Below are 19,360 nucleotides of genomic sequence, written 5' to 3' on the forward strand. Positions count from 1 at the left end.
ATAAATTGCAGGGAGGTGTTTCTTTTATACTTTGTTCAGACCAGAATCCAAATAAGGTCCATGCACAGGAATTGGTTAACTCGTTTCTTCAGTTTCCTTGAATCTATAGGTTCCTCTCTTTCTCTCTATCTCCCTCTCTTGTGAGCATCTGCTTGTGCTTTCCTTCCCCCCTGCAATTTATTCATTGAAAAAAACAAGTCATCTGTCTGGTGGCCTTGCTGAGAGTCTAGATTTTGTTTATTATGTGTATTAGTTTGCTGCGGCCACTGTTGCAACAAATTATCACAAATTTCGTGGCTTCAAACAACCTGTATGTATTACCTCACAATTTTGGAGGTCAGAAGATGCAGGTCTTTGGGAGCTAAAGTCAGAGTACTGGCAGGACTGCATTCCTTTCTGGAGGGTCTAGGGGAAAATCTGTTTCCTTGCCCTTTCCACCTTCGGAGACCATCGGCATTCCTTAGCCACGGCCTCCATTCGTCAATGGAGGTCAAGTCTCCACAGCACCTCATTCCGACCTCCCCTCCTCTATAGTCAAAACTCCCTTTCTCTCCCTTCTCTCACTCACTCCTGCTGTTTCCCTCTTCCGCTGTTAAGGACCCTTGTGATTACATCAGGCCCACCTGGACAATCCCAGATGCCCTTCCGACTTGAAGGACAGCTGATTAGCAAGTTTAATTCCCTTTGCTGTGTACCCCAAAATCCTCACAGGCTCCAGGGGTTAGGCGATGGTCTCACTTAAAAGGAGAATAGTATTCTGCCTCCTGCAACCTGCACTATGATTTCTCATGTTTATCTGTCTTCTGTATTTCCTATTCAGTGGTAGTTAGAGGAATAATCTAGTTCAGGCACAACTTTAAGCAACAGTGGTGTTGTATTTGGTTATCTATCTTTCAGAAGTGATTAACAGCCACTGATGGTTATTGCCTAGATCTCTGGACCCATTAGACATTGGAAAGGGTTGATATCTTAGTCTACCATTCCTTCTTTGTCTATTAGTGAGAAACTGGCCCCATATTTGAGGTTAAACAATGTACATATAAGAGGCAGGATAAATACTTGAGTCCCTTTATTAGTCTTCAAAGTAACTGCTCTTCTTCCAAATGAGAACAATAAAGTGTTTTGGCATTTGAGCATCATTCTGAAGTAATGGATATAAAATTATTTGTGTTTTAATAGATTACAGTTATTATCATCATCAATGTCCAAATTATCTGATATAGAGAAAGTAGGAGCACCTTCTGGTTGGCTTTTAAGTCCAATCGACATGACCCCAGATGTCTTGGACAACTTTCAGTCATTTTGCTATGACAAAATATTCTGGGCTCTTCCTGCATATTTCTTGCCTTTTCTCTAAAGAGCCTTGGTCCCCTTTTGGTAGAAAATGGTATTTAACAACCAGAATCTGGGCATTAGGTGTGCTTACTATTACTTGGTTCATCATTATTTTTAGGTCTTTTTATGGGCAGAGCTAAGAGTAATGGTGTTTTTCTTTTAAAGACAAAATACATTGTAAGTTCATCTTGATACTTCCAACTCAGATTCTGTACTACAGAGTTTTTATTTATTAGTTGATGTGCTTTTAAATAAAATTTCCTGTGGCCTGCTGCTTCTCAAAAGAAAGGCACCACAGCAGTGGTCCTGTGGGTTACATGAATCTGTACTAGGAAGCGAGCCAGGACTGGCATGGCTGTAGAAAAGCAGTAATCCCAGTATTTAGGGATTTACAATGAAACAGCATTCGAGCTGGAAGGCGCCTTCAAGAGCATGGAGTTCAGTGGTACCAGTATCTGGAGGTATATCAGAATTCACTGGAAGTTTTTCTAAGTAAAATTTACTCACCTAAAACATGTAAGATCAGGATCTCCAGGGTAGGACCTTAGTGTCTATTTTTATCAAGGTTATTTATGTGGAAACGAATGTTTAGATGAGTTTAGAATCTATCCAAGGTATTCAGGAGGACATTAATACTTCCAGATCTCTCTTAGCACTCAGCTGATATTTAGATGCGTTAAAGGCTTTGGCAGAGATCGCATGGCCAAGGCAAAGTTCTGCAGTTCAGGGCTGCACTCCTCAGACGTACAACCTCCTAATACAGCTACGGCGCATCTCCCTGGGTGAGAAAGCAGTGCCTTCGGTGTGCATCATGGTGAGACTTCCGTACCACTGTGTCTTCACATTTGTAAAGTTCTTGCAGTCTTGTTGAGATAAGTTATTTTCCGCCACACAGCCCAGGTAACCACACGGCAAAGGTCAGGCTAAGTAGGGTCTGGAATTGTCACTTGACCCAGTGAGGGCAGGAGAAGGGAGGGGCTCTAGAGCATGTTCCAGAAGGAAGACGAGTCTGACAGGAAGAGCAGTTGCTGTCACAGAGGTCCTCCACGGGACTAGGATATCCTGAAGGGTGAGCAGAGCACAGCCTCCAGGATGCAGGCAGTGTTCTCAGATGCTGGCAGCAGAAGGCGGTCCCTCCAGCAGGTATCCTGGCTCTAATACGAAGTCCCAGACTTAGAGCCCCTGGGAGGGAAGCTGACAAGAACAAAGCAGGGCCTCAGATAAACAAGATCAGTTTCTTTCCTCAAGTTCACAGTATTCTGGAGAAACAAAGGGCATGGTTCCTTTTAATGAGAAGGGAAGAATCCGATTCTTAGGTGATGCCCTGGAGGGCTTTCCCAGATAGGCCATGTCCCCCAGGAACTAGGCTTCACAGATATGGAGGAGAAAAGTTCTGGAAACTGGAGAGTCGGGAAGAAGAGACAGGCAGCCAACCCACCTCCTATGAACATCACCCAATAATTGTAGCCATTTTGTCTACCAGACATTGGGCAGTGCTTTTGCTGAGAAATGCAAAAGTGGGACTACCTTTGGCTCTAGGACGTGTGTAGACTGTCATAGTGAGTGTTAGGAATCAGAGAGGAGAGGCAGAGATCAGCCGCTAGACTGGAAACCATGCTTGTAGTTGAGAAAGAAGCAAGCTTGATGTATGCCGAGTGCAGAAGTGTTCGGATATATTGTACCAAAAGCTTAAAATCAGACTCGCTGGTGGGATGGTAGAGACATTCATTACGTTGCAAAGTCATGCAGATCTCAAATCCTCCTGCTATTATGTAAGAAGGTATTATTTGCACAGAAGCCTGCAGGCACTCGAGTTGGATTGCTTGGGTTCGAATCATACCCTCTCCACCTGCTTCCAAGTTACTCAGCCTCTCAGTGCCTTGGTTCCCTCATCCGCAAAACAGAGATGATAACAGAAGTGTCAACTCTATTAAATGATGATCTAGGCAGAGCACCTAGGACAGAGCCTCTCACATGTTAATGATCAGTGTTAACCATTGTTACTGCTCTTGCGACTGTCATCAGTAGTTACACTTGTCGCCTCCTTTTCCACCAGTACTGTATCTGGACGGATGGGCTGAATGCGCTGCTGGGGAAAGACATGATGAGTGAGCTGACCCGGAATGACNTTTTTTAATTATTTTAATCCTAAACATCTTCCTGAGAATAACAGTCCCTTACACGTGCTGTGGAATAAAATTCATTGTGATGACTTGGGGAGCTGGTGTTTTGATTTGGTAACTTAGGTGCCTGCTGCTCGGTCATTAGCCTCACCTGCGAGCTTGTCATCTTCGGCCCCACCCTAGCCCTGTGGACTCAGGTGATTCACTTTTGAGTTTGAGTTTGAGCATGCACATTAACTTTTGAGAAGCACTGGCCGAGGGGACTTAACCACTGCTAGGTCACTGTAGACTCTAATCATCAGTAAGGGATGCTATTTCTAAGACCATCTCAACTCATGGAGAAAATCAGACCCCCTATGTGAAAATATGACTATTTATGGCACCCTGTTGCCTCCTGACCAGGACTTTCCCCGTTTACTTTTTTCTTCCTTACCATTATATAATGTACAGAACTGGCCAAATTCAATACATCACACTTTGAGGGAGCACATTGAGCTATGAAAAAGAATGCAAACCCATGGACCGGAAATAAATTAAGCCAAAACTAAATAAGCCTAACTGTGAGTTAATAAGATAGGGGTCAGAGCCCAGCGAAGGATTTTTCTGAGGTCAGTTTCCACTGGAGGTGTATCTGGATCATAAACTCCGAGGGCCGGAAGGGATGTCAGAAAGGTCTGGGTGTGGAAATTAAGCATGGCTGCAGCACAAGTCACTCTGGGCTTGCCGCAGAAGTGTTAGATGCCTTCAGGTCACTGCTCTTTACCATCATCTGGATGTGCAATTACAGACTGACTGGAGTTGAGATGACATGGTCCAGAGCCCTCCATAAATTGCAGGGGAAAAAAATCCTTTAGACTCCATAGTAATTCACAGGCGATTATGCTTCCCATCAGAGCACTCACACCTGACTGTCAAGTAGATGCTTCCTTTATCATTAAGCTTTAATGACGTTAACCCATCTGTCCTTCCTGTCAGGAGCACTTATTGATCCACCCACCATCATGATAAAATGATAAATGTTAGGTAAAAGAAAGTAGACAGAGTTGTACCATTTTTACTTTCAAGTCACTAGATCTGTCCTTGAAAGGGAAATTCTTTGGATCAAGGTATCTGAGGTCCTGGAACTCTGAGTTTAAGAGACTGATCTGTCCTATAACCCTTGCTGGGAAAAACCAGCCCCTCTCTCTTTTGGTACATTAAATAGAAACAACCCTTTCCGGACTATGAAGAAAGCATTCTCCTAACTCTCCTTAGACCCCTCCCTCTGTGGATGGCTGAGATCCAGAGAGTGTGACATCACTGTTTTGTTTTGCAACAATATGAAGCAGGGCTGCCATCCATATGTGAACAGCTCATCTTGTGTGTCCTGACTGTCAAGCTTTCCCCTCCAGCTCAGCTCCTGCAGCCTCAGGTTTCCAAGCCTGGATGAATCAGCCAGAGCTAGGGAGGAGTGAAGCCGGAAGGCAGATTTTTATCATCAGGTCTACACTGCATTCTCCAGTTCACCTTTACCTGCAATAAAACTGGTCATTGCATTTAAATCTGCTGATATTTCAATTCCTGTCTAATTTTTTATTCAGAACCTAAAGGGGGAAGGATAATTAATTGGCCCCCTCAAACTCAACTACTTATAAGAGTAGAAAAACCTAACAGTCATTGCAAAGGAAAAGTGCCAGGGTATTGTTTCTTGAGTCTATTTGCAAATCCATCCTAAGCCATCTTCCAACTCTCAAATAAAGCCTGTCTTTCCACCTGCCCTTACAATGAACTCAGCAGGTATCCCAATGACATACATTCGTTTCATCCATTTTGTTATAGTTACGCAATATTTTACAATTAGCATAAACCTTTAGCTTGAAGGAAGTGAAATATCCATGCCATAATAAAAAGATGTGTTTAGAGCTAAGCACTAGGAATGTAATAAGAATGTAATAATAAAAAGAAGAAGAATGTAGTAAGAACTTTTCTAAAGTTTGCAAAAATAAGAACGAAATCTGTAAAATCAGAAACTTCTAATCAAATAAGTTAGTCAAATACAAAACAAATAATTGCAGCACAATGTGATAAACAGCACTACATAAATATGCACAAGGTGAGAACTAGAAAGGAGCTTGTGCCCAACACTTTTGATAATAAGATTCAGGAAAACAAGAAAGGAATAGAAATTCGAGTCTGGTCTCAAAAGAGAGCAGATGTTCACCATGCAAGAGATGAACACTCCAGGCAGAGCAGGGTGTACAGGGCATGGAAGCTTGAAAACCCATGACTGTTCACAAATCCGGAAGTCACTCCGCGTGGCTGGTACAGGATGGGATGCCTACGGGAGGGAATACTGCAGAGGAAGTAAGGCACAAATCAGGAAAATCATGCCCTAGTGTTGTGCCCGATTCACGAGTCCCCAGAGACCACCAAGGAGCCAACACCGATGCAAGTACAAAAGGGTCTTTATTACAAGCCCGAGCAGGGGCTCACCCGCCTACCGGTGTAGTGGCAGAAGGTGAAGCCGCGAATAATAGTGAGCAGGGTTTTTAAGGGGTAAGGGATGGGGGTGTTACAGTGCATGCGTTGTATGTATAGCATCATCACATAAGTTCTAATTACAATTGTACAGCACCCATGGTAATAGTTTTGACTATTTGGTATCTGTTAGGCGTCCGTTACTTTTGGCAGGGACCCAGTCATGACCTTTGAGTATCTTTTGAAAATGACTAATTATGAGGTGAGCTCAAAGGGCCTACGTGGGGTTTAGGCAAGTGGTGAGTAATTGGTTAATTTGTACAAAGTATCTGCAGTTCCCAGGCCTGACTCAGACCACAGGAATGTTTAGCTGATCTGAGAGCGGTCCGAGGGTGGCTTTAGCCTTGAACAATCTGAGGCTTTTTCTGGAACTGGGGCCACATGTAGTCCGAGGTTGCTCTTAATGGAGGCCTTAATCTCAAAATGACGTTACTTAGGCTCTTCACTAGCTAGCAGGGGACTTTTACTTGAGGGCAAGAGGGTGCAAGTCAGAGGAGGGCTGTTGTCAGATCTGCCATTCGGAAATCTCGCAACAACAAAACACCCACGTGGGGAAAAGACGGGAGCGGGAGAAACTGAAAGTAAAGATGTGAGCCAAAAGGTGATGGAAATAGTCTCAAGGCAGAGCCACTATGCCCAGACTCCAGTACAGGTGATGGGAAAGAAGAGGAGAGCAAAGGTATTAAAGATTTAGGCAGGACTAGCTGCCTCTGAAGTGATGGAGAGAGAAGAATGCAAGGGACTCCTGGGCTTCTGGAATGAGTAAGCAGGTAACAGAGCTGTTTTGCTCTAAAATCAGGAAGAGAGGAGGCACAGGTAATTTTCAGAAATGATAAGGAGATGAAATCATAAACTGGGAATTTGTTGGCTTTCTCCAAACAAAGAAATAAAATCTTGGGCGAGTCATTTATCCACTGTGAGCTGCTTACCTCATTGATAAAATGGAAATCTTATCACTTGAGAATACTGTAGATGGGGTGGCTAGAACCATCCGGGCTAAAGAAGGAAGTCCCCCTCCCTCCCCAGGGGTGGCCTCCCCTTCCCTCCCACCCCTTCCTTTCCTTTGGTGTGAGCAAACCATCTCTAGTAGAGCTCAAACTAAATGGCATATTTCAACCAATGCAGCCTGCTTTCCGAGAACGATAAAAGGACGAAGGAGTAAAAGAAAGGAAAAATGGAAAATTGTGACACACTTCTTGAAATAAGGATCTCTGTAACTTGCCACAAAACCACAATTTAAAATAAATTGGGGGGGAAAGGAGGTATGGTATAATCCCATATGAAAATACAGTTCTACTCTACAATTTTCTTTTAATGTAATTACATGTTTTCTGACATCAAAATGTAAAATGAGCACTTCAAGTTAAGTGGGCATTTTTAATTCAGAAAAATAATTAGAACACAGCCAGATGAAGGAAGGAAATAGTTCCACCAGAAACATCATGTAAAGAGAGAGTTGCCAACTTGCACGCTAAATTTGAATTTCCTCCTGGAAGCTGGTGTAAATAAGGAAGCCAACTGGGATGTAGAGCTCTCATTTTCTTAGTAAAAGGACAAGTTTTAGTCCATCATAAGAAAACAACCTTCCCCTGGCACCAAATTTTGGAGGAGACATGCTATGAAAAGCACTTACCCCTTCAACAGACATCTCTTAGCAGGTGCTATTTGTCTGTCTTTCTGTTTTGCAGAAGAAAGGGGTTGCCCCTACAGCCCCTTGAAAGATGAAAGCAAACAGGCACCAGAGAAGGGACCATCAAGGACAAAGTGATAGAAGAATCAGAAGAGGATCTGGGAGTAGAGCAACTGAGGAAGGGTTGCACAAAGAAAGAGGTTTGGAAAGCATGGAGCGAGGCCACAGCCAGGAGAGGTGCTGGGCAGGAGGAGCAGGGTCCAGGAATCAAATTCCACAGGACTTCCACTGGCACTCACTATGCACCAAGCACATCGCAAAGGGATATAAAAATAGGGGCACCTGGGTGGGTCAGTCGGTTAAGCGTCCAACTTCAGCTCAGGTCATGATCTCACAGTTCGTGGGTTCAAGCCCCGCGTCGGGCTCTGGGCTGACAGCTAGCTCAGAGCCTGGAGCCTGTTTCAGATTCTATATCTCCCTCTCTCTCTGACCTTCCCCTGCTCACGCTCTCTCTATCTCTCTCTCTCTCTCTCTCTCTCTCTCTCAGAAATAAATTAAAAAAAAATTTTTTTACTTAAAAAAAAAAATGCCTTCAAGAAGCTCATAGCCTGAAACAGAAGAGACAAATAAATCAATCCCTGGCTGAGGAGCCCATAATGTACCACATACTGAGCTAGCGCTCAAAACAGGAACTGACTGCCCCCGCCCAGAGAAAGTGAGATCTGACAGACTTGGAAGGGGGACAGGAAGCCACCAGGGGATCAGGGAAAGAAGGCCAAGCTCATTCCCTACTTGCCCTTTGGGTCTCACTTTGGTCATCACTTTCCCTGGAAATCATTCCCTACATCCCAAAGTCAGGGCTGGGGACTCCCCTGTGCCCCCACAGACACCTCTCCTTACCCTGTTAAGTTGTTTGAGCCTTTCACTGTCTTCTCCACTAGCCAGGAGCTCAGTGAAGGAGGAACAAGGCCGATCGTTCTCACCACGCTTGCCCACCACCTTAGCACACTGCCAGGCGTCTAACTGGACGCCATCAATACTGTCTAAAATAATTGATAAAGGGCACTCCTGGAAGAGGTAAGAGCGTGAGGCCTTAGAAAGAGGAAATGTGTTATGGCTGGAACAGAGATGAGCATGAGAGAAAGAAGTAGGAGACAAGCTGGGAAAGAGGGTGACGGACTTTGAATGGCATGCCAAGCAGCTGCAAGTGTATTCTTTTATTTTCGTTAAGTTTATTTATTTATTTAGAGAGAGGGAAAGAGAGAACCATTGGAGGGGGAGGGGCAGAGAGAGGGGGCAGAGGATCCCACCTGGGCTCTGTGCTGATAGTAGAGAGCCTGACGCGGGGCTCGAACTCATGAACTGTGAGATTCTGAGTTCTGAGAGAACTCAGAACTGTAAGAACCTGAGCCAAAGTTGGACACTCAACTGACTGAGCCACCCAGGCACCCCATGGAAGTATATTCTGTATGTGAGCCAGGGCCACTGATGTATACACATAGGAGAAGGGTATGACCAGATTTGCATTTTGAGAATACCACACCCGTACTGGCGACAGCACAAACGACAATTTGAAGAAGCGTGGGTCTGGAGGCGGGACAGTCAGGCTCAACCTCTTTCAAGGGTGCTTCACTTTTCAGAAGGCTGAACATGCTAATCAATCACATTTCTAGGATCGGACTGAGTCCCACAGAGATTATATTCATGGGCGCTGTAAGAGATGAAGTTTAATCATCCCTGCAAGGACAGGAATAAAAGGCAAAAGAATATATTTTTAAGCCTAATGTATAAATACAAAAGTAGAAGTAAGACCAAATCTTTCTCAGGCTACCCAAAAAAGCAAACTCTGGACAAATTGGTAGTTACAAGATAGTCTGCCTTTGACAAAAAGACAGGGAGTAATTGAAAATACAGAGATGAGTAAAATATACCAGCAAATTCAGAGTCACAGTGGTGCACATGGGGAGAGGAAGTTGGCAGGGAAGGAGCAAATAAATGTCAGGCAAGTAAAACAGAAGATAAAAGGCTATGGACAAAGAAAGTTATTTTGTAATCCTCCTTGACACTGCTACAATTGGCTATGTTGACATAACTGACAAGAATGTCTAATGCCAAATGAAACTGTCCTGAAATACATAAACCAAGACTATTATAAATACAAGGGAATTGATGAACACCATACTTTATGTAGAGATTTACATAATGGTATTAGGATTTAACTAAGATGATTAACTGGATTCAGCAGATATTTCAATATATATAATCTACAATAAATATACATGATTCAGATATCTGTGGAACAAGTTCAAAATTAATTGTATAGTTCTCAGCAAAGAAAATCATTATACCGTAAGGCAGGAAGTAAGTATAAAGGATTTCTGGCTCCATGACAATATAGAAAACATCCTCTCCCCAAAATTACTTTAAATAGAACAAAAAATTTGAATATAAGAAAAATGAGGTTAAATGGATTTACTTTAGCTTGATTTAAAGAAAGAAATCCACAGGTGCCCACAAGGAAGAGAGAACTAAAACTGGAAGCACTAAGCTGTGGCTAAGCATGTTGATGCTTTGATAAGGATGTGGGCACTCATGCCCAGGTGGGGTTGGATACCAGGGATCGTGCGCAAACCACGTAAGACAGGGAACTGAGCTCTTCCTGTAAAAGCCAGGGTCCTGAGAGGGCTCCGTTGCAGGTTAGCAGGGGAGGGAAATCTCTCCATTGGTACAGGATGGTAACATGAAATCCTGAAACCTACAGCCTGTGACTTCTGTGATTTTAGGGTTCACATTTATACTGCTTCTATATGTTTTAGAATGCCCACTTGAAAGACTAACATAAAACACGGTCCCTGGCTGGTCAGAGCGAGACTCCTGGAAGATGTAAATGAAAAGCTATTCTGGGTGTGACCCTCCACGAGCCAAGGGGGATTTTCATAGAAAAAACAAATGCCATTAAAAAGTTGTGCTCAGAATCAAAGGTAAAACAACACTTGGAAGCCATCTATAGTAAGTGGAAGATTATAAACTAGAAATCTATTCCCAGTTAAAATGACAATCAGGAGTGAAAGAGATAGTCATTTTTTTGTCACAGGCAGATGATCTCTAAGAGTGAGAAGAAAATGGAGAGTGTTGGGAACAAACCAAACAGCAAAGGGCTGTGTAAAAGACAATAGTAATAACTAATTCAGGTGTATTAAAACAACATGAAATTAAAATACAGAGCAAGCATATAACATACAATCAAAGGGCATAATGTAACTGGAAACATTTTGATCTTTTATTTTTTAGTATTTTAGAAATACTGACCATCTGTAGATTTTATATCAATTCCATTAGAAATTGAGGAGTAACTATTGAAAATATTAGAGATGAAAATGTGTGACTTCTCTATCAATAGAAGAAAAAATGTAATAAGGAAAATTAAGTCCAATTCATAATAAATAAAAGAAGGAGCACCCCAAAAATGAGTGCTCCAACTGAAAAATGTGAAAAGGAAACCAATGGGCAATTAACAAAATAAAAGGTGAATGATCAGAATAGTAATGAAAAAATATTCACCACCATACAAAGTGAAGAAATACACATTAAAATGAGATGTCTATTTGGGCTACCACATTGGCAAATGGCTGTATGATTACACGTTCTTTCTCTTCATATGTAAATGGGTCAACAAGAAAAACAGAATAACCCAAAAGAAATGTGTGCTAACAATGGAGTAAGTAACCCCTTAAAGAATCATGAATAGACACTGAAAAAAGAAAATGTTCGTGGTCACAAATAAGTTTAAAAGGCATTTATTAATACCTTAAGATACAATTTAGTCAAAAGAAATTTTTATACACTCAATGATGGCAAAACGAAACAAAACAGGCTTTCGAATTCTCCCTGGAGAAAAATTTGGCAATATATATGTACAAAGTTTTCAAAATATGATTGAGTCTGACCTTGTAATTCTCATCAAACAGAACTGCTCTGTTTGTTTTGCTTATCTGTTTTACGCACAAAGCTGCTGTGTATGATTTTGTTTTAAGAAGGGATTCTGGTGTTTAAAAATAAAACTTTAAAACCTCAGGATTAAGTAACTTATGGGACATCCATTTCTACCATGGCACATGACTGGCTCTCAAAATTATACGAAGTGTTTCATTAAAAGGAAAGATGTTAGTAATCACTGTATATCAGGAAAATACAAATCAAAACCACAATGAGATTATCACCTCACACCAGTCAGAATGACTAAAATTAACAACTCAGGAAACAACAGGTGTGGGCAAGGATGTGGAAAAACGGCAACCCTCTTGCACTGTTGGTGGGAATGCAAACTGGTGCAGCTGCTCTGGAAAGCACTGTGGAGGTTTTTCAAAAAATTAAAAATAGAACCACCCTATGACCCAGCAATTGCACTACTAGGAATTTATCCAAAATATGCAAAAATACCAATTTGAAGGGGCACAAGCACCCCAAAGTTTATAGCGGCACTATCAACAATAGTCAAAGTATGGAAAGAGCCCAAATGCCCATTATCTGATGAATAGATTAAGAAGATGTGGTATATACATGTATGTGTGTACACACACACACACACACACACACTACTTGGTGATGAAAAAGAATGAAATCTTGCCATTTGCAGCATTGTGGATGGAACTGGAGGGTATTATGCGAGCGAAATAACTCAGGCAGAGAGAGACAGGTATATAATTTCACTCATACGTGGAATTTAAGAAACTTATCAGATGACCATAGGGGAAGAGAAGGAAGAAGAAGATTAAAAACAGAGAAGGAGGCAAATCATAAGACTCTTAAATACAGAGAACAAACTGAGGATTGCTGGAGGGGTTGGGGGTAGGTTAAATGGGTGACGGGCATGAAGGAGAGCACTTGTTAGGATGAGCACTGGGTGTCATTTGTAAGCTATGAATCACTGGACTCTACTCCTGAAGCCAAGACTACACTATATGTTATCTAACTTGAAAATTAAAAAATAAAAAATAAATTTTAACTAAATTTAACTAAAAATAAATTGTAACTAAATTTAATAAATGTTAACTAAAAAATAGGTTATAGAATGGTAGGAGTATGTGTATTTTATTTTTAAGTGTAAATGTGTATAATAAATATGCATAGAAAAGGATTCAGAATACATACTAAGGTGATTTTAACGGTGTTCTCTATTTGGATGGAATTCTGAGAATTTGTTTCCTTGTTTGTTTATTGCCACGTCTGTGTTTCAGATTCTTGTAATACATATGCTCTGCCTTTGAAATAAGAAAAACTCATTTTCCTTTTTTTAAATGTTTATTTATTTATTTTGAAAGAAAGAGAAAGAATGAGTGGGGCAGGGGCAGAGAGAGAGAGCAAGAGAGAAAGAGAATTCCAAGCAGGCCCCTCACTGTCAGTGCAAAGCCCAACTCAGGGCTCAAACTCACAAACTGTTAGATCATGACCTGAACCAAAGTCAGACACTTAACTGACTGAGCCACTTGGGTGCCCCTAATCTGCCTATTTGGATGATGAGACTTAATGAGTCAAATCCTATCAGTAGTCATGAATCTGACCAACCATCCATGTGTTGTGGGAAGCCCATTGTCAGACAAGCCTGTGCTGGAAATCTATAGTGCCTAGAACCCACTGGTCACCAAAATGTTTCCTCCTGATGCAGAAAAATCTGAACACAGCAGTCGCCCATATCTGACGGGGTGGGTACATTGCAAGACCCACAGTGAGTGCCTGGGGCTCTACTAACTCAAAGGAACAGTTTTGGTGGACCTTCACCCTCTCATACTCATGATACTCCATGGCTTTTCCCAGAATCAGCTTTCTGGCACTTTCCTCACTCCAGACCAGTGGCTCTTTGAGGAAGGAGACCATTCCCTGTCAAGACGGGATTTTTCATTGTCCTGTTTACATTTGGCAAAGAGCAATAGGCTATCACTGAAGAATGCAAAGCAGAAGAGGGAGTAAGAGCCAGAAGGGGAGTGGAGTTTCAGGCCTCAGAGGAGCCTGCTGTGGGACAGTGCTTCTCTGCTGGCGCACGGCCCTCCGAGAGCATGTGCCCAGGGCCGACCCTGCCTCTGTGAAGACAAAGGCCACATCCCGTCATTCCTTCTGCCCCATCTAGGGGCTCTTTCCAGAGAATAGTGAGGAGTCATAAAGAGTCATACGTGCAATTTTGTTTGGCCTAAGTCATTTTAACATCTGTAAAGTAACCATGAATTCGTCTATTACCAAATAAAGTCATTATTGAAACAGCTGTTCCCCAGACATGACTCCTAGCTGGGGCGGTGGGAGAGCAATTTATCTGTTAGCAGCAGCTTGCCAACATCTCACTTGCAATTTACAGAGAGGGAGAATTCCTCCGAATCTAGGGTTCAGGCAGAACCCTAGAAAATGGCTTTGTGGAAAATGGCTTTGTAAATTTTTTAAAAAATAATATCTGTTGTTTTTCAATTTATAAAATACTTAGAGAAAATTTGGAAAATTCAGAACCATGTGCAACAGGGAAAAGTGATCGAATCAAGAGAACCATTATTCATATTTTAATACATTCCCCTTCCAGGCATTTCTCCATATATTAACAGATAGATGATAAATAGATGATAGGAGAGATACTGTATTACTGAGAGTATGCCAGATATTTATATGTATTTGTATCCCCAATGGAATGGAATCAGCCAGGGAAAATTGAGTCTATTCCTATCACTCTGGCCTCAGTTTAGCCAAGTTTCCTTGGGGTCCCATCCAGAGACTCTATGCATCTTTTCCTAGTGTTTGGCATCTTGTTTCATGTGGCCACTCACCACAACTTCAGGACAAGTCCCCTGGCCAGTCTGCGCACCCTCAACTTCTTACACAAGGGCTTCTCTTATGTTGCTCAGTGTCTGGTACTAGCTGATGAGAAGGATAGCAAGGCAATCCCATTAATCACATTGGGAAAAGTCAAAGGAAATGAGATGAATCAAGATATTGGAGAAATATTAACAGAGCCCAACCTGAAGACCAAAGAGGAAAGAAATACAGGCCAAGTCAGTCTGAACTGGCATCTCCCCCACCTTACCCTCAGTAATCAGAGAAATTCCATTTGAGTCTTTTTCCCACTGCTCTTTCAAACCCTTATTATGAGAAAGGAAAGTGTGTAAGGTACATTCCTTACCTTTGAGGAGCTCGGGGATAAGAGTATATACCCTCCTCTTGGGCCAGGTTTCTCCACCTTGGCACTAATGACACTCAGGGTCAGGTAACGCTTTGTTGTAGGGGGCTGTCCTGAGCCTTGTAGAATGCTAGCAGCCTCCCTGAACTCTACCCACTAGATTCCAATAGTACCAGTACCGCCCCCACCCCCACCCCTGCCAGCAAATTGTGTCAACAAAAAAATGTCCCCAGATATTGCCAAGTATCCCTTGAGGGGCAAAATTGACCCCTGCTGTGAACCACTGACCTAGAGGACGGGGACAGGGAGATACCCCACTGCCTGCCAACATCCAAAAGAATGATCCCATTTGCAAATCATGAAAAAATGTCAACAGCAATGTCCTTAGGGACATCAGAGCTGAAGCACCCATAACCATTTGGGTCTGGCAAGGAGAAAGGGAATAAAAATGGGCTCACATATCTTATTTATTTTAAACCTCTCAACAGTCCTTCAAGGTGCACCTTATTTCCCTCACTTTGAAAGTAAGAAAACCGAGGCTGAGCAGATAAATAACTAGCTGGAGATCACAGAGCTGGCAAGCAGAGGGCTCCCCACCCTGTGCTGCTGTATCTGGCCAAGAAGTAAGAGTTCTTAGAGATTGCACAAAAGAAACCTCATAGGAGCGCCTGGGTGGCTCAGTCGGTTAAGCATCCTACTTCAGGTCAGGTCATGATCTCACAGTTTGTGGGTTCGAGCCCCACACCAGGCTCTGTGCTGATGGCTCAGAGCCTGTTTCAGATTCTGTGTCTCCCTCTCTTTCTGCCCCTTCCCCACTCATTCTCTGTCTCTCAAAACTGAATAAATGCTAAAAAAATGAATAAATAAATAAAAGAAGAAACCTCATAAACCTTATAAATCCTGGAGCACAAGGGGATGGGTGTGAACAGGGGCGGGCTTTAGCAACACCAAAAACCTGAGTGATTCCTCAGAGAAGATATTACCCCTCCGAAATCCTCTGGTTTGTTTAGAATCACTTTGTCAGCAAAACTGTCGTTGTAGTATTTTGTCTACTGATTGGGCCCTGCAATTAAGCCTCCCTTGATGAAGGCATGTTACGGCTAATTTTAAATCTGATTACCATCAGCACGACATCTACGTGAAGCTGTTTTTCAAACAAGTGGCAGTGATTTTCCTGGGGATGCCAGTGTCAGAGTTTGTTGCCAGAAGTCTTTGAGCCATGTCTTCCTCTCCCACCCGGGTAGCCCCCTCCGGATGCAGTCAGTTCACAGGATGTTAAGCTCCAAGTGCCTCCATGCAAGGAAAGTGCCAACGCTTCTCTCCAAGGCCTCGGTGTCTAAGTGCCGGCCTGAATCAGATAGCAATGGAAGGTTGAGTATCTAATCAGATTAGTGAGGGGGAAAGCTCGGGGGCTGTGTCCTGAGGTCCCTTGCCTTGGATCCTCCTGTATTAGTAAAAGTAAGAGCCTCTGCTCCGTTGTGGAGGAACAAAGGCAGAGATGGATGACCGGATTGTTAAAAACCCTCCTGGCCCCCAAGCCTTCAACGGTCTCTCAGATCTTCCGATCTTTCTTTGAATAAAACATATGTTAAGCAAGACGGGAACTCTGAAGACTGTCTCTCCAGACCCTCTTCAACTAATGGAGAAACTGACATTCTACCTCCGCTGCTTAAGATGACACCACTTCCACTGAGGTGTGTCAAGGGGGCAACACCAAGCATGCCCAGTGCTGTGGAATCATTTCTGGAGTCGGCACATCGACCTGCGTCCAGTGCTAATCATCTTTTTTCTGACTCTCTATTTTCCCCGCTCCTTCCTATCCCCTGCCTCTGGGACAATATGCATCTCTGTAAACCGTCTTCTTGAATTCCTGGCAAGAAAACAAGGAGCCTAAAGCCCTTCCTGTCCAGACCCTTGCTTATCTCTTTGGACTGCTCTCACTTACAGTGAGGGCTGGGCAAGTGCAGAGGTGATGAAACCAGAAGAGAGACTTGGGAGGAAGAAGCGGCAGTGCCTGGCGACCTATCGGGTGTGGGAGTAGGCACGAGGGAGCAGTCCTCGGGCTGGGGACTCTGAGGTTGCTCGCTTCGTTGATTAGGACAACGGTGTATACATTAAACAGCAGAATGAACTCGGGGTGGGCAGGGTGGCGTGGAAGGAACACATCTGCAGGAAGACGGCTGGTTGAATTTAGGTCGTGGGGGTTGGACCCTGAGGGCCACTCCAGGGGCTGTAGCTGGGAGAGAAGAGCAGCTCCCTCTTCCAGGAAGACTGACTTCCCTGTCATTCTCCCTAACCACTGCAGCAAGCCCAATCACTGCCCCGGTGTTAATGAAGATTTCTTGTAAGTAGGAAGGTGACCTAAAGCAAAAGGGCAACTCAGGTCTTAGTGTGAGATATTTTGTGGTATGGGAAAGGGAGGGAGAGGAAGAAGGCAACGGGCTTCTTCCTTGCTTTTGCACATATTATCAACCAAAAATGAGCATTGCCTAAGGGACTTGGCCTTCGAGCTCTGGAATAGCAGCTGGGCCACAGCTCTGGATCTACAGGCCTGGTTATGAGGACCTCAGTCTCGTCCCTAACAATCCAGACCTAGGCCTGGAAGAGTTAGCAGATTCCACCAGCTGCAACTTATTGTTTCCTTATGCTTTTCATTACCGGTATTATTATTATTATTATTGTTATTGTTATTAATATCTCAACATTAAAATACCTATTGTTCTGTCATTTTAGGGTTTTTTTTTCTCCTTTCTAAAGTGTCTCATCTTGGGGTGCTTGGGTGGCTTAGTCAGTTGGGTGTCCAACTTCAGTTCAGGTCATGATCTCATGGGTTTGTGAGTTCGAGCCCCGCGTTGGGCTCTGTGCTGACAGCTTGGAGCATGGAGCCTGTTTCAGATTCTGTGTCTCCCTCTCTCTCTGCCCTTGTTCTGATCACAGTCTCTCTCTTTCTCTCCCTCTCAAAAATTAATCAACATTAAAAAGTTTTTAAAAACAAATGAATAAGTGAAGTGTCTCACTCATTTACCTGCTTTCCTATTTATTAATCTAATCTGAGTTTTAGAGCCAGTTTCCTTTATTATTATTATTATTATTATTTGTATTTTCATTAACATGCTGCCTTCCATTCCATTTCATACATTTGAATTTGTTTTGGTTTTTATTTGAGCTTTTTAGCTCTGGGCTTTTTTTAATCATTTAAATTTTTATCTCTAAACCTTTCCTTGTATCCATTCACATTTTTACTTTAATTCACTTACTGATTCATTTCAAAATTCTTTTATGTTCTTTTATTCCTAAAGTCTCTACCCTTAGATTTTTAGCCTGTCCCCCCAGTCACGTTCTTACTAGGTTTTACCATTTTAATTTCTTTTTTTTGTTTATTCCTAACTTGAAGTCTGTTTTTGCTCCTTCTGTCTGCTGTTGTTGCAAAAAAGTTTCTGGAAATAATTTCCCCACGTCCCATGCTACACAGAGATTGGATGTCTTTTTCCTTCTAAGGGTACACCCCCTTCCTCACTGTCTGGCTCCAATACAGTTTCTAATACAGACTTTTAGAAATGAATTCTAAGGCAATTCTAAAATAAAGTGGGCACATACACCCCCTCTTACTTTATAAAATGAAATTCCTTCACAACCAATCACGATGCCTCTGTAGATGACACATCGAAAGAGCTGGAATGACAGTTTATCACTTTACCACATTATAAGGAGCTGTGAGTTTTATAATCTCTGGCTCCAGAGAATTCAAAGAACCATAGAAGCGAAGGATTTCAAGGCGCTACAGTCTCGTCTAGGAAGAATACATGTAATGGGCGCCATGGAATAGGAGATGGAACCAGTTAGGAGAGATCATTGGAATGCTAAGTTAGGTCGATTGGGAAGAGCAATTTGAAAGAGAGAAGTTCCAGGGCCCCCGCTCGGGGCTGAAGACACTGCTCTATCTGCTTTGTAAACATTGCCCCTTTTATCTTTATAATAACAACTCTGCATGGAAAGTATTACTACCGTTTTACAAATTAGAAAACTGAAGCTCACAGAGGCCAAAACAGTTGTCTATGACCACATGGACACCAAATGATGGAGACAGAAAATGAACGAGTTCTCCCTACTTCTAGCATCTGTGTTCCGAATACCATCCTCTCCCCTTTGTTTGGTAAAGACAAAAGAGCAAAAGACTGCAGAGGAAAAAGTAGAATATGGAAAATGTTCTCCAGACCCATCCTCAAGGCCATTTGGGAACCCCCAGGAGTCTTACAAGCGAGGGACAGAGAGGCCCGGTAGGTGCCTCAGCAGCTGGGATGATCTGGAGGCGAATGGAAAGAAGAGGATCAAAGCATAAACAACTGGCTAGAGAGTTCCTTCCCAGGAGGGAGGGAAGGGCCATCCAAGTGCGACTGAGGGAGAGCGGAGGCCTGGTCTTCTGGAACTGCCCCGTCCAAACGCGAGCCAGTGTGCGAACAAGCCTGGACTGGTCTCGAGGTATGCGTAGTTTCCTAGGGCTGTCATAAGAAACCCACAAACTTGGTGACCTCAGACCACAGAAATGTATTCTCTTGCAGAAGCTTGGAGTCCAAAATCAAGGTGTCAGCAGGGCCACGACCT

The 19,360-nt window shown here is 42.9% G+C and overlaps 1 protein-coding gene across 1 annotated transcript in view; it reads left to right on the forward strand.

Annotated features, from left to right (window-relative positions):
• The window catches only part of ELMO1 (engulfment and cell motility 1), a 484,527-nt gene extending 481,055 nt beyond the window's left edge, over window positions 1-3,472 (forward strand). The window contains exon 22 of the mRNA XM_077775357.1: window positions 3,392-3,472. Within this exon, the coding sequence (XP_077631483.1) occupies window positions 3,392-3,472 (81 nt within the window). The remainder of the gene's footprint in view (window positions 1-3,391) is intronic.
• Window positions 3,473-19,360: the final 15,888 nt, after the last annotated feature.

This window comes from Crocuta crocuta, unplaced genomic scaffold (assembly GCF_008692635.1).
Source record: "Crocuta crocuta isolate KB4526 unplaced genomic scaffold, BGI_CrCroc_1.0 scaffold197, whole genome shotgun sequence".
NCBI classification, from domain to species: domain Eukaryota; kingdom Metazoa; phylum Chordata; class Mammalia; order Carnivora; family Hyaenidae; genus Crocuta; species Crocuta crocuta.